At 50.3% G+C, this 11,960-nt stretch overlaps 1 protein-coding gene across 3 annotated transcripts; it reads left to right on the top strand.

The window, feature by feature from the left end:
- On the top strand, positions 1 to 11,592 carry ST6GALNAC6 (ST6 (alpha-N-acetyl-neuraminyl-2,3-beta-galactosyl-1,3)-N-acetylgalactosaminide alpha-2,6-sialyltransferase 6). Of its 3 annotated transcripts, XM_006834802.1 has the most exons (7): positions 1 to 136; positions 1,419 to 1,473; positions 3,641 to 3,734; positions 4,542 to 4,721; positions 6,984 to 7,390; positions 10,340 to 10,447; positions 11,386 to 11,592. In XM_006834802.1, the coding sequence occupies exons 2-7, from the start codon at positions 1,448 to 1,450 to the stop codon at positions 11,573 to 11,575; spliced, it is 1,005 nt and encodes a 334-aa protein (XP_006834865.1). In that variant the 5' UTR covers positions 1 to 136; positions 1,419 to 1,447; the 3' UTR covers positions 11,576 to 11,592. The 3 variants fall into 3 exon arrangements, with proteins under 3 accessions (XP_006834865.1, XP_006834866.1, XP_006834867.1); XM_006834803.1 differs by lacking the exon at positions 1,419 to 1,473 and having other exon boundaries at positions 7 to 136; XM_006834804.1 differs by lacking the exons at positions 1 to 136; positions 1,419 to 1,473; positions 6,984 to 7,390; positions 11,386 to 11,592 and having other exon boundaries at positions 3,720 to 3,734; positions 10,340 to 10,405.
- The last annotated feature ends 368 nt before the right edge of the window (positions 11,593 to 11,960 follow it).

Raw genomic sequence — 11,960 nt, 5'->3', positions numbered from 1 at the left:
AGGTGGCGCTAGGACCCGGCGGGCCGGGGCTGCAGCGGGGCCTGAGCGGCCTGCGGAGAGCGGACCGGGCTCTCGGCTCTCGGCGCCATGTGAGGGGGCTCCGGGGCCGCCGGGGGCCGGGTGCTCCCCGGGGGAGGTGAGCCAGCGCTGCGCGGGGCCGGGTTGCGGGAGTGGGTTGCTGCCTACGCCCAGGGAATGGGGGGCCGAAGGTTGCCGGAGATGGGGTTGATGCATGGCCCTGGGTCTCCCCAGAACCTCTCGTCCTGGGTATTGGCGCCCAGAGATCCCAGTCCTCGCCCCCAGATGCTGTCGCGAGGTTCGCTGGGCCCTCTGCCTCTGATTATTCCGTTAGATCTCGGGAACTCTGTCACCGTCTTGCTCCCCCCCCACCCCCCAATTCCAGCCGGGACTAGGATTCCGGGAGTGCGGGTTGCTGAGGAGGGTCTTGGCTCGAGTAGGGCGTCGGGGTGAGCCCTTCTCTCAGACTCGAGCTCAGTGCACCCATTATCTCGAAATTCTGAGACCCTGTTCCCCTTGTTCCTAAAGCCCTCTTCCCACGCAGCTCATGGGGGCGCCCCGGTGCTGCGGGAAGACCGCTAGCTGGGAGATGTAAAACTCCCAGGCGGAGGGCAGAGTGTGGTCCCGCCCAGCTCACAGATTGATTCACCCTCCGCTGCCAGCCTCGAGGCTGGAGTGCATGCTCTTGGCGCAGCGCTCTTGGCTGCCCCCTCCCTAGCCTGAGCTAGTCGCTCCCCAACATGCCTGCTCCCCAGTGCTCGGCCAGGCTCTGGGCACACATAAGGTGGCCTCTGACTCGCTCTAGGCCAGGGGCGATCGCGATAGAGACCCCATCAGTTTTAGCTCTGGGCAGCCCCATGAGAACAATTCTCTAAACCAGAATCCATTACCCAGAAGGTATGTGTTTCTCAGGGCGACCCTATCTCTTTGCCTCCCTGAACCTTTACCTCGGGTACAGACTCTGTGCGTCTGTCATGCTTAGTATGCCTCCAGCACACACTCCTTGATTTTGGGCAGTTCTCTGGACTGGGTGATGGTGTGGGTGTTGAGCTGGCAAAACTCCTGGAGAGCCTGGCCTTGAACAGTGTGTAACAGCCAGACTAACAGCAGGAGCACTAACTGAGCTCTTTCAAGTCCTGTACTTCTTCTCTTGCCACAGAGAGACAGAACTGGGCCCCTCTCCTGTTGTTATTGTTAAGTGCCATGGAATTGGTTTTAACTCAAAAGCGACCCCCTATAGGGTTCTGAGGAGTGGCTGGTGGGTTTGAAACACCAATTTTTCTGTTAGCAATCCAGTACTTATCCCACAATACCACACCAGGGCCCTTCTCCTAGTTGGTTTAAATGCGGTTTTTTAACAGCCTTGTGAGTTACCCGCGCTTCTTATTCCCATTTCACAGATGAGGAAACTGAGGCTCAGAGAGGTCACATGGCCTGCCCGAGGCCCCCCAGCCAGTAAGTGATAGAACTGGAATTCCCACTTGCACCTGAGATTCTCCACTGACTATGGCCTTCTCGGAGCAGGGAGGTGACGGGGCTGATGAGGGGAATTGATCAGGGCAACAGTGGTCCTGGCTGAGGGGAACTGCTCAGGCAAAGGTTGGCAAGTGGGACTGGGCCTGGAGTACTGCGGTGTATCTGTAGCATGGGTATTCGCAGGAGAGGAGACAGCGCAGAAAGGTGGCTGCAAAGAGAGCCTTGAATGTCAAAGGCTCAGGGCTTATTGGGGGAGACCCTGGGCATCTGGCTGGCTTATTTATGCGTCCAGGGACAAGCCCTTCCTCCCTTTTTACGAGCCTCAGTTTCCTGAGTTGTATGGGGCGTCTGGAGTCCGCAGTTGGGTCCTTTGAGAATCCCTGGGGCCTCCCAGACTCGCTGTGAGGGGCCCGCAGGTGAGAAACCCGAAGCAGTACATGAGGGGGAGGGGGAAAGGGGACTCCCGCGAATAGGGGACGGGGTTGGATGGTGGGCGGAGCCAGGATATAACCAATCGGGAGTGATTTGTGTGTATTTGTGTGGAGCCTTTTTCGGCCTGAGGTTCTCTGGCTATTCCTGGTAAACAGCCGCTAGGTCAGGGGGCGGAGATATTGACTGTGCCCTGAGCCCTCTGGAGAAGGGGTGGAGGTGTAGGAGCTCCCCCAGGAGGCCTCCAGCTTTCTTTCGGTTTTCTTCGTCTACACTTTCTCCCTTCCTTACTGCCCTATGAATCCGGTGGAGGTAGGCTTAATCCCTATATAAACCCAGTCCCATTGCCCTGCAGAGTAGTTAAGTGCCGCTGAATTGGTTCCCACTCAGCGACTCTGTGTAGGATTTCCGAAGCTGTACATCTTTGCGGAAGCAGAAAGCCTCATCTTTCTTCCTCAGAGCCGCTCGTGGGCTCCAACCACAGACTTTTCGGTTAGAGCTGAGTGCTTAACCACAGCACCACCAGGGCTCCTTATTCCCTTTATGTTGTTAAGTACCTTGAAGTCACTTCCGACTTACAGCGAAGCTGTATAGGGTTTTAGAGGCTGTAATTCGTTGCAGGAGCGGAAAGACTTATTTTGGTCCTGCAGGGAATCCTTTGGGGAGTAAGGGGCAGATCTGTGCATGTCCCCTCACAACTAAGAACAGGGTCATGAAGGAAGCAGCCCAAGATTGCATTGTCTCACTGAGGTACCCTGCCCTGGTGGGCTGTATTTACAGAGGAGGTGTCTGTGGATAGGGAGACAAGCCACACAATTAGTCGTCGTTGGAGCTGGGTCTAGATCCAGGACTCTCAGAAGTGAATACCCATGCCCTGTTAACCACCAAGGTCTTTGTTGTTGTTAAGTGCCCTCTAGTCGGTTCTGACTCTAGCATCCTTATATAGGGTTTCCTAGGCTGTACACCTTTGTGAGATCAGAAAACCTTATCTTCCTCCTGCAAAGCAGCTGGTGGGCTCGAACTACCTACCTTGTGGTTTGTAGTCCAGTGCTTATCATATAGAGCCACCACACTCCCTACCAGGTTCTTACAGGTTAATAATTAATTCATTCAGTGCTACTCCCACACTGCGCATCTCTGATGTGCTTTCACTGAGCTGACAACCTGGAGGGGAGGCAAGGACCCAGATGAACACCATTATGGAGCACCCGGGGAAGCTCCTGTCAGCTGGCTGCTGGCTGCAGCAGGGAAGGGTGTTCTAGGTAAAGGGGACCATTTATGCAAGACTGGGGAGGAGTGAGAGGAAGGGAATTTGGGAAACTATGTGGAGGAGGAGTGTTAACTTAATTTTGAGGCCACAAGGACTTGAGACCAGGTTTAGAGCAGGAGAGGAGTCTGGGAATTCTGCATGGGAGGGAGCAGGTCCAACAGCTGTGAAGCCAGCCTTAGTCCTCCCAGCTGCTTAGGAGAGCTTTGTGGAGGAGGGTGGGAGACAGCAAAGGTCAGGAAGAGACAGTGCTCTACCACAGTCTGGGTGTGTGACCTCAGCCAGGTCTCTGCCTTTTCTGGGCTCCATCTCCAGGATATGGCCCTGAGTCTTAAAGTTCTAGGTGGGCAGGAGAGCTAGTAGGGACGGAATGGTGTGGGGCTATATAGCTTTTGGCCAGCTGGGTCTAGGAGTGGTGCTCAGATCATAAAACTTTCTGGGGGCTTGCAGGTGTGACCCCTCATCCCTGCCCCACGGCCCACCAGCAGGACGCCGGCCCCCACCGTGCCTCAGCAGACATCGGGGAGACATGAGTAGCAACAAAGTAAGTCCTCTACTTCTTGTCTTCATCTGAGCCTCTTCCTTTTGTGAAAACAGCTCCTTTCGAGCTGCCTGGAACCCAGTCCACCACAAATGTCTCTTCCTTGCCATGAGCCAACTGATGCCTAGGAGGTCCAGGTTTGAACCCTCCTTGGGCCACTGACTGCTGTGTGACCTTGGGCAAACTCCTGTCTGTCACCAGGCCCAGGCCCCACCTTTGTTTGCCTAGACTTGACTGGTCCTGCTGTGGTGAAGGACTCTTAGATCATGCTGAGACTTGCAGTCAGATTATGGGCACATAAATGCCAGCCTTGGACACCACTTGCTGACTGGCCCCCAGAGCTGAGCACACTGGTACACTGATTACTCCTTTATCTTAATTCCTGATCAGAACACCTCCCATCTGGTTTAGCTGAATGATGAACATCTCTGTAAAGTCACCGGGAGCAACCTCAAACCTTCTATGCAGATGGACCACTTGTCTACAGGCATTCTTCCAGCTGCATCTAGAGTGATTCTTCTGACACCCACATTCAGTCTAACCCAGCAAAGTCTCTCTGAGAATCTAGTGCACTCCAGGCCCCACGATGGGCACTGGGATATGGATGGGAATGAGGCTGGCCCAACCCTCTGAGCTTTAAATTGAGTGCCGTGTGATTGGCTCTGTGATGTGGGTGATGGGGTTAGGGTGGGGGGCAGGAGACTTCTCTGGAGGAGGCAGTGTCTGAACTGGCCTGGAAATGAAGAGCAAGGAGGTGGGCTGGCAAGTCTGCCACGTGGTTGAGTCCTCACCAGCCTGTCCCCTCTCCAGGATCAGCGGTCAGCAGTGTTCGTGGTCCTCTTTGCCCTCATCACCATCCTCATCCTCTACAGCTCCAACAGTGCCAATGAGGTCTTTCATTACGGTTCCCTGAGGGGCCGTACCCGACAGCCCGTCAACCTTAAAAAATGGAGCATCTCCAGTGGCTACATCCCCCTTCTTGGCAACAAGGTAGGACAAGCCATTTTAGGGGAGCCCACCCAGGAACTGTCTGCTGGCTGATCCGCCCATCATTCACCATCACTTCTCCCTCCTCTTTCTCCACCTCTTCTCTCTGCCACCCCATCCCTCTAAAGGAAATGATGGATTCCAGGAGTTAGAGACCTTGGCTTCCAGTGGCTTCAGCTCTTTGCTTGTTATATGATCTTGGATAAGTGTCCTGCCTACCAAGGGCTCACCCCTAACACTAATACAGAGTCTCCTGACTCTGTATCTCTGGTTTGTACTGAGCTCTGTATCTGCTGAGGAGTCCTTACAGGACTTAGCGTCAGGACACTTGAGTACTTGACAACACAAACATAGTAATAATAATAGCTGTGTTTTATCAAGTGCCTGCTGTGTGCCAGGCACTATTATCATCATTAATCCTGAGACCAAGCCTGTGAGGTCAGTGTTGTTTCTGTCCTTGAACTGATGGGAGAAACGAGGCTCAGAGAGGTAAAGTTACAAGTCCCAATATTACATGTAAGAGAGAGAAGGAACTCAGGTTTGACAACCATAGCCATGCTCTTTCTGGGTCCTCAAGCCTGCCCTACACTGGAACATTTCTTTAAACCCTGGTTTCCTTGTTGCTTACATGGTATTGCCAAGTTCTGCTGAGTTATGAGGCATGTTGTTGTTGGTAAGTGCCATCAAGTCGGTTCCGACTCATAGTGACCCTGTATAGGGTTTCTGAGGAGTGACTGGTGGGTTTGAACTGCTGACTTTGCAGTTAGCAGTCCAGTGCTTATCCTACAGAGCCACACCAGAATTCTGGAGGCAGAGGAATCAAAGATCATCCCTGGGGACTTCTGTTTGCCTTGGATGGATGTGAAACTCAGGCTGTATTTCTGGGGTTCACCCCAGAGACCTGTAAGCCTCAACTGTTTTCTTTTGGGTCAGAGAGAAAATAGTAGGCCTTGAGCATGGAATCTGCATTCCAAGAGGAGGAGGTCTTCATGAAGCCCTGCGCTCCCCAGCTCTGCCTACCTGTCTCCTCCGCTGGCCCTCCTGATTTCTCCTCAGGACTTTTGGTTTTTACAGTGTTGAGCTCTGGGCACATCCACGCTGGGAAAAACTCCTTAGCACTTGCTAAAGAAAAGGATTACCACTTAATTGAGACTTTGTTTATCTGGAAAACCCTTAAAAGAAGATTAGAAAAAGGTGGAATTCCAGAAAAATTGGAACAGCCTGAGTGTGGGTGAGAGAGAAGGGCCAGAGGGAGAGCCTACCTTGAAGCTGCTTCTAGCCTAATAGGAGAGCACAGAACACTGGAGTTCAGGAAAACTGGTAAAAACATCTGTTAAGGTGTGTGTGATGTGTTGTTGGATCTTAAAGGAAGGCTGCATGGAGGAAATAGCACTCAAGCTGAGCCCTAAAAAGTGAACAGGAATTTCATGGGCAGAAAACAGATCCCAAAGAGCATATGGTTCCCACCTGTTCATTTCACAAATGGGGACACTGAGGCCCAGGATGGCTTTTACATCCTTCCCCTAATAATGAGATAGCAGGTATGGGTTAGAATTGACTCAAAGCTTTGTTCTGTTTATTTTGTTGTTGCTGTTAGCTTGATTATTGGTGATGTGGAAATGTCCAGGGTGCATTTGGAAAGTTGTCCTCTGAGAAGCTGGGCTGAAGCTGAGGCTGGGGCTTTATAGTCATATAGACCTGAGTTCAAACCAGGCCCTGCATTCCTCTGCTGTGTAATATTGGGGACGTAACTACACACATGACTCTTCTGCTTGGTACAGCCAACCGAGTGACCTTTTAGTTCTCAGCACACGTCGTTCATTCCCACTTCAGAGCATTTGTATGTGCTGATCCTTCTGCCTTGAGTACTTGTCCCTCAGCTCCTTTTCATCCTTTAGATCTCAGCTCAGAGAGGTCTCCTGGGATCACTTCCTAAAGTAACCCTCCTCCAGTCTCATGATACTCCTCCCCCTGTTTTATTTTCTTCCTTGCACCTATCTGTTTATTGTTTTGCTTGTTCACTCTTTGCCTCCCTGATTGTGAACTTCTTGAAGGCAGGGATGGAGTCTGTCTTTGCTTGTTGCTACAGAGCCTGTCCATTAGCCAGCTTGCTCTAAATATGTATTAAATGTTGAATGAATGGGTTTCAATTCCCTGTCATTTTAAATGGGTGTAATAGTTCCTGTGTCTTGGAGGCCTGGATGTGTGGAGCACAGGGCCGGGCTTGGAGTGGCTGTGACAGTGTTCACTTTCCTTGTCCTTCAGACTCTACCTTCCCGGTGCCACCAGTGTGTGATTGTCACCAGCTCCAGTCACCTCCTGGGCACCAAACTGGGCCTTGAGATTGAGCAGGCAGAGTGTACCATCCGCATGAATGATGCACCCACCACCGGTTACTCAGCTGATGTGGGCAACAAGACTACCTTCCGTGTGGTGGCCCATTCCAGTGTAGTCCGCGTGCTGCGGAGGCCCCAGGAGTTCGTCAACCGGACACCCGAAACCGTATTCATCTTCTGGGGCCCCCCAAGCAAGATGCAGAAGCCCCAGGGCAACCTTGTGCGCATTATCCAGAGGGCAGGCCAGGCGTTCCCCAATATGGAGGCCTATGCCGTCTCTCCTGCCCGCATGCACCAATTTGATGACCTCTTCCGGGGTGAGACGGGCAAGGACAGGTACTAGCTTCCCGCCTGCCTCCTTTGGCTAGCCCTGTGCTCCTTCTCAGTATGCCCCGCCCAGAGGGCCTTGGCTCCCAGCATGCACTGTTTTGAGGATGACATCACCCCTTCTTTCCACTCTTTGGTCAGGGTTCCTAGGAGAGTTTTCATGCCCACCTCTTAGCATGGGCCTTTTTTAACATGCTCTGTGTGGTTTGTCTCCCCAGAAGGACTTCCTCCCAGCATGCTTTGCTTTGAGGTCAGGCTCACCTCATCAGACCCTACCAAGTCTTAATCTGAAGCAGATCTGCAGCCAGTATACCTTTCTCTGATTAACCTTCTCTAGCGTTTCCTCTCAGCATGCCTTGCTCTGAAGAAACAAGAGGTCCCTGCATGCTTTGTTCTAAGGTTACATAGTCACTCCTAGCATCATTCTAGAGCAACTTCCCCATAGCATGCCTAATCTAAAGCCTTTGCTGCTCCCAGCATGCCTTGCTTAAAGCACAGAAATTTTCCCCAGCCTGCTCTATTCTAAGGATACATCATTCCCAGCATGCCCTGCTCTGACTAATCTCCCAAGGAAAGCTCTCTAGCATTGCAGCTAAGTCTAGGCCAGTGCTTTCCATTAGAAATACAATGCAAGCTACATATGCAATTTAAATTTCTCTAGTAGCCACAAAGAAAAAATAAAATAAAAACAAATGAAATTAGGTTTAATATATTTTATTTAACTGAATAGGTTCAGTGTATAGACGCTATATAGGTTTTGTTAGATTTATATCTAAATAGTTAAATTGTTTTGGAACCACTGTAAATTTTTCAGGCTTTCTTTGGTTATCAGTTATTAGTTGCTTGTTGTTTTAAGTGCCGTCCAGTTGTTTCCGACATATAGTGACCCTGTATAGGGTTTCCAAGGAGTCACTGGTGAGTTTGAACCACCAACCTTGAGGTCCAGTGCTTTGTCCCACAGAACCACACCAGGACTCCCATTCATTGTTGTTGTTGTGAAGTGCCGTCAAGTCAGTTCCAACCCATAGCAACCCTGTATAGGGTTTCTGAGGAGTAGCTGACAAGCTTGAACTACCGACCTTGTGGTTCCAACCGACCTTGCAGTCCAGTGCATTAGCCCACAGTGCCATATCAGAAGTCCAAGGACTCCAGTTGTTGTTGTTGTGAAGTGCCATCGAGTCGGTTCTGACCCATAGTGACCCTGTATAGGATTTCCAAGGAGCAGCAAGTGAGCTTGAACCATTGACCTTGCAGTTTAATCGGCTTTGCAGTCTGGTGCATTAGCCCACAGTGCCACACCAGGACCTGAAGAACTCCAGTAGGAGGTGGTTAATAAATGTAGCAGGACAGACAAGAGCCCCAGGATCATCAGCTCCCAGGGTCAAGGCCTTGACCACTGTGCCAGAGAAACCATCTGGGTCTGAAGAGTTCTTTTCCGGAAGGCTTTGAACTATGAATTCAATTCTGAAATAGATACAGGATATACATGTTACCTATTTTCATCTTGGGTGAGTTTTGACAGTTTGTAGTTTTCATTTAAGTTGTCAAATTTATATATGCAGAGTTGTTTATGGTATTTTTCTTATTGTCTTTTTAATGTTTACCTGGTCTATGGTGGTGAAGACCTGGTGTGGCGATGTAGGATCAACATTGGACTGCAAATTACAAGGTCAGCAGTTCAAACCCAGGAACTGCTCCTAGGAAACCCTATACAAGGTCATTATGAGTCAGAGTCGACTCAATGGCACTTAACAACAAGGCGGTGTTACCTCTTTCATGCCTGATATCAATAATTTGTGTCTTCTCTGTTTCCTTGTCAGTCTTGTCAGAGGGTTTTTGTTTTGTTTTTAACTTTTTATTGTGAATTGAGTGAAGGTTTACAGACAAAACAAGATCATCAACTTTACATTCAACAAAACCTACGCTTTGTTTCATCTCAATGATTACAATCTCCTCCCTGCAACAACACAGTTACCCCGCTTCCTCCCTGTGGTGCCTGCTTGCATTCCACCATCCTTTCTGAGATTTGTCCTCAGGAGAATGTTGCCATTTCGGCTTTGAATGATTGACCATTGCATGGTGAGCATACCTTGCTAGTGGTGTTGTCCCCCTGTAAACCTGTCTACTGCTTGACTGAAAATTGGCCTCAAGGTGAGAGTCCTTTTCCAGACCTGAAGGGTGGTCGAGGGCCATAGTCTCAGGTTTCTTCAATCTCTTTCTGACTGGTAAACCCAGTCTTTTTTCTTTTTAATAATTTTGAGTTTTGTTCCATAGAGTTTAAAAAAAACAAAACAAAACAAAACCCCACAAAGAACCACCTTTAATCAAATATATCTAATGTATTTTCAGTTCATCATGTAACCAATAGTTACAAATTATCAACGACATATTTTATATTCAGTTTTGTTTTGTTTTGGACTATTTTTGAAATCTGGTGTCTATTTTACACTTACAGCTCATCACAGCCCTGAGGCAAGGGCTCAGTAGCCACCCATGGCTAGTGGTTGCTATAGTAGACAATACAGCTCTTAGTGTCTTGGCTTCTTCCTTCATGCTTTGCTCTGAACTCGTGGTCACTCCCAGCATGACTTTCTCTGATTAATCCTTCCATGGGAGATTTGCATGGGTACATCTGTTTCTAGCACGCTCTGTGGTTATGGTCACTCCCAGTCTACCCAGCTCTGATGAGTCTCCCCAGAAGAACTTATTTCTAAAAGTGCTCCCACACTTTCCCCCAGGATAGGTTTCTCCACATCCTTCGTTTCTGCCCAAGAGAGCCCTCTGCTAAAATAACCCCGCTCCTTCTGGAGGGCTGGACTGAGGATAACTGAAATGGGAGGAGGGTTCCAATGAATGAATGGGAGAAGTTCCAGAACATTCTGGGGGTTGATCATTCTTCTCTGCCTGCTTCTTGCCCCTGCTTGCATGCCCCTCATCATGACCCTTCTCTTCTCCCAGGGAGAAGTCCCATTCGTGGCTGAGCACAGGCTGGTTCACCATGGTGATAGCGGTGGAGTTGTGTGACCATGTGCACGTGTATGGCATGGTTCCTCCCGACTACTGCAGGTGAGCTCTCCCAGGACAACACCCAGTCACTGAACCAGGGACAAGCTGAGGGACCTGGAGATCTTGGCTGGGTATGCCTTCAAGGGCCTCTATTACAGACATTCATACTGTTCTGCAGAGATCTAGGCTTCAGGGGGTAACATCATGGGCCTCCATCCCAAGCTTAGAAACAAAAGAAAAAAACCATTGTTGTCTAGGACACGAAACAAGTGCCCCATAGGCTTTCCAAGGCTGTACTCTTTATGGTAGCAGACAATCATACCATTCTCTCACAGAGTGGCTGGTGGGTTTAAACCGCCAACTTTACAGTTAGCAATGGCGCTCTTAACCACTGCACTACCAGGGCTCCTTTACCCCAAAGTTAGAGTATATTAATAATAGCTATTACTATTATTGGAGTCCTAGTGGGGCACTGTAGGATCAACACGTCTAACCTCAAGGTTGGCGGTTCAAACCCATCAGCCGCTCCTTAGAAACCTTGACAAGCCTACCAGGTGACCACTACTCTACTGAGAGCTGACTGTGCAAGCGTGGCTACATTTATTATCTCATTTATTCTTCACAGCATCCCTAAGAGATAGATACTGTTGTCCTCCCCATTCCATTGCATAGCTGAGAAAAATGGAGGAGGCTGTTTTGTGAGCGGCCTACGGTCCCACAAGCTTTAGGAGGCAAGACCTCCAGGGTCCACACTACCACATACTGGTGCCTCTTAGGGAAAGGAAAGGGTGTTATTACGTTTTTAAAAAATTGATCACAAATCGAGCCCACCCTATACCCATTTTACAGGTGGGGAAACTGAGGCCCAAGGTGGGACAAGGATTTCCCCCACTGAGGTTCAATAGCAGGCCAGGGGCTAGAAAGTCTAAGCCCTGCCTTGGCCAAGGCTCCCACTGGTGCCCACCCTGCCCTTATGGCCCCCATCTGCTCTGCCCCAGCCAGCGACCCCGCCTGCAGCGCATGCCCTACCACTACTATGAGCCCAAGGGGCCAGATGAGTGTGTCACCTACATCCAGAACGAGCACAGCCGCAAGGGCAACCACCACCGCTTCATCACTGAGAAGAGGGTCTTCTCGTCCTGGGCCCAGCTGTATGGCATCACCTTCTCCCACCCCTCCTGGACCTAGGCCACCTGCCTGTGGGAAAGCCACTCAACCTTGGAGCATCTCTTGGCCAGTCAAGGCTGACTGGAGTGTTTTGGGTCAGTTAGGGCCTGGTCATATCTCCTGGCCAGTCAGGGACTTGGGATTGTATGTGGTTAATCAGGGGTGTCAAGGAGGCATTTCTGTCCAATCAGGGTTTGATCATAGTCAATCAGGGTATGGGACTATTTCTGAGCCAATCCAAGGCCAAAGACATGTCCTTTCCCATGAGGCCTAGGTTCAGAGCCTTAGAAATGGACCCCCAAATCACACCTCACTTGGGTGAGACAATGGGGTCCTGTCCCCAGAAGCTGGTAACTTTGTGTGATTTATTCACCTCCCATTGCCAGAAAGGGACCGACCGATGTGG

Source organism: Chrysochloris asiatica, unplaced genomic scaffold (genome assembly GCF_000296735.1).
Source record: "Chrysochloris asiatica unplaced genomic scaffold, ChrAsi1.0 scaffold00014, whole genome shotgun sequence".
Lineage (NCBI taxonomy): Eukaryota > Metazoa > Chordata > Mammalia > Afrosoricida > Chrysochloridae > Chrysochloris > Chrysochloris asiatica.
The sequence above is the reverse complement of the archived record's forward strand: the minus strand, read 5'-3'. Positions and strand labels throughout refer to the sequence as shown.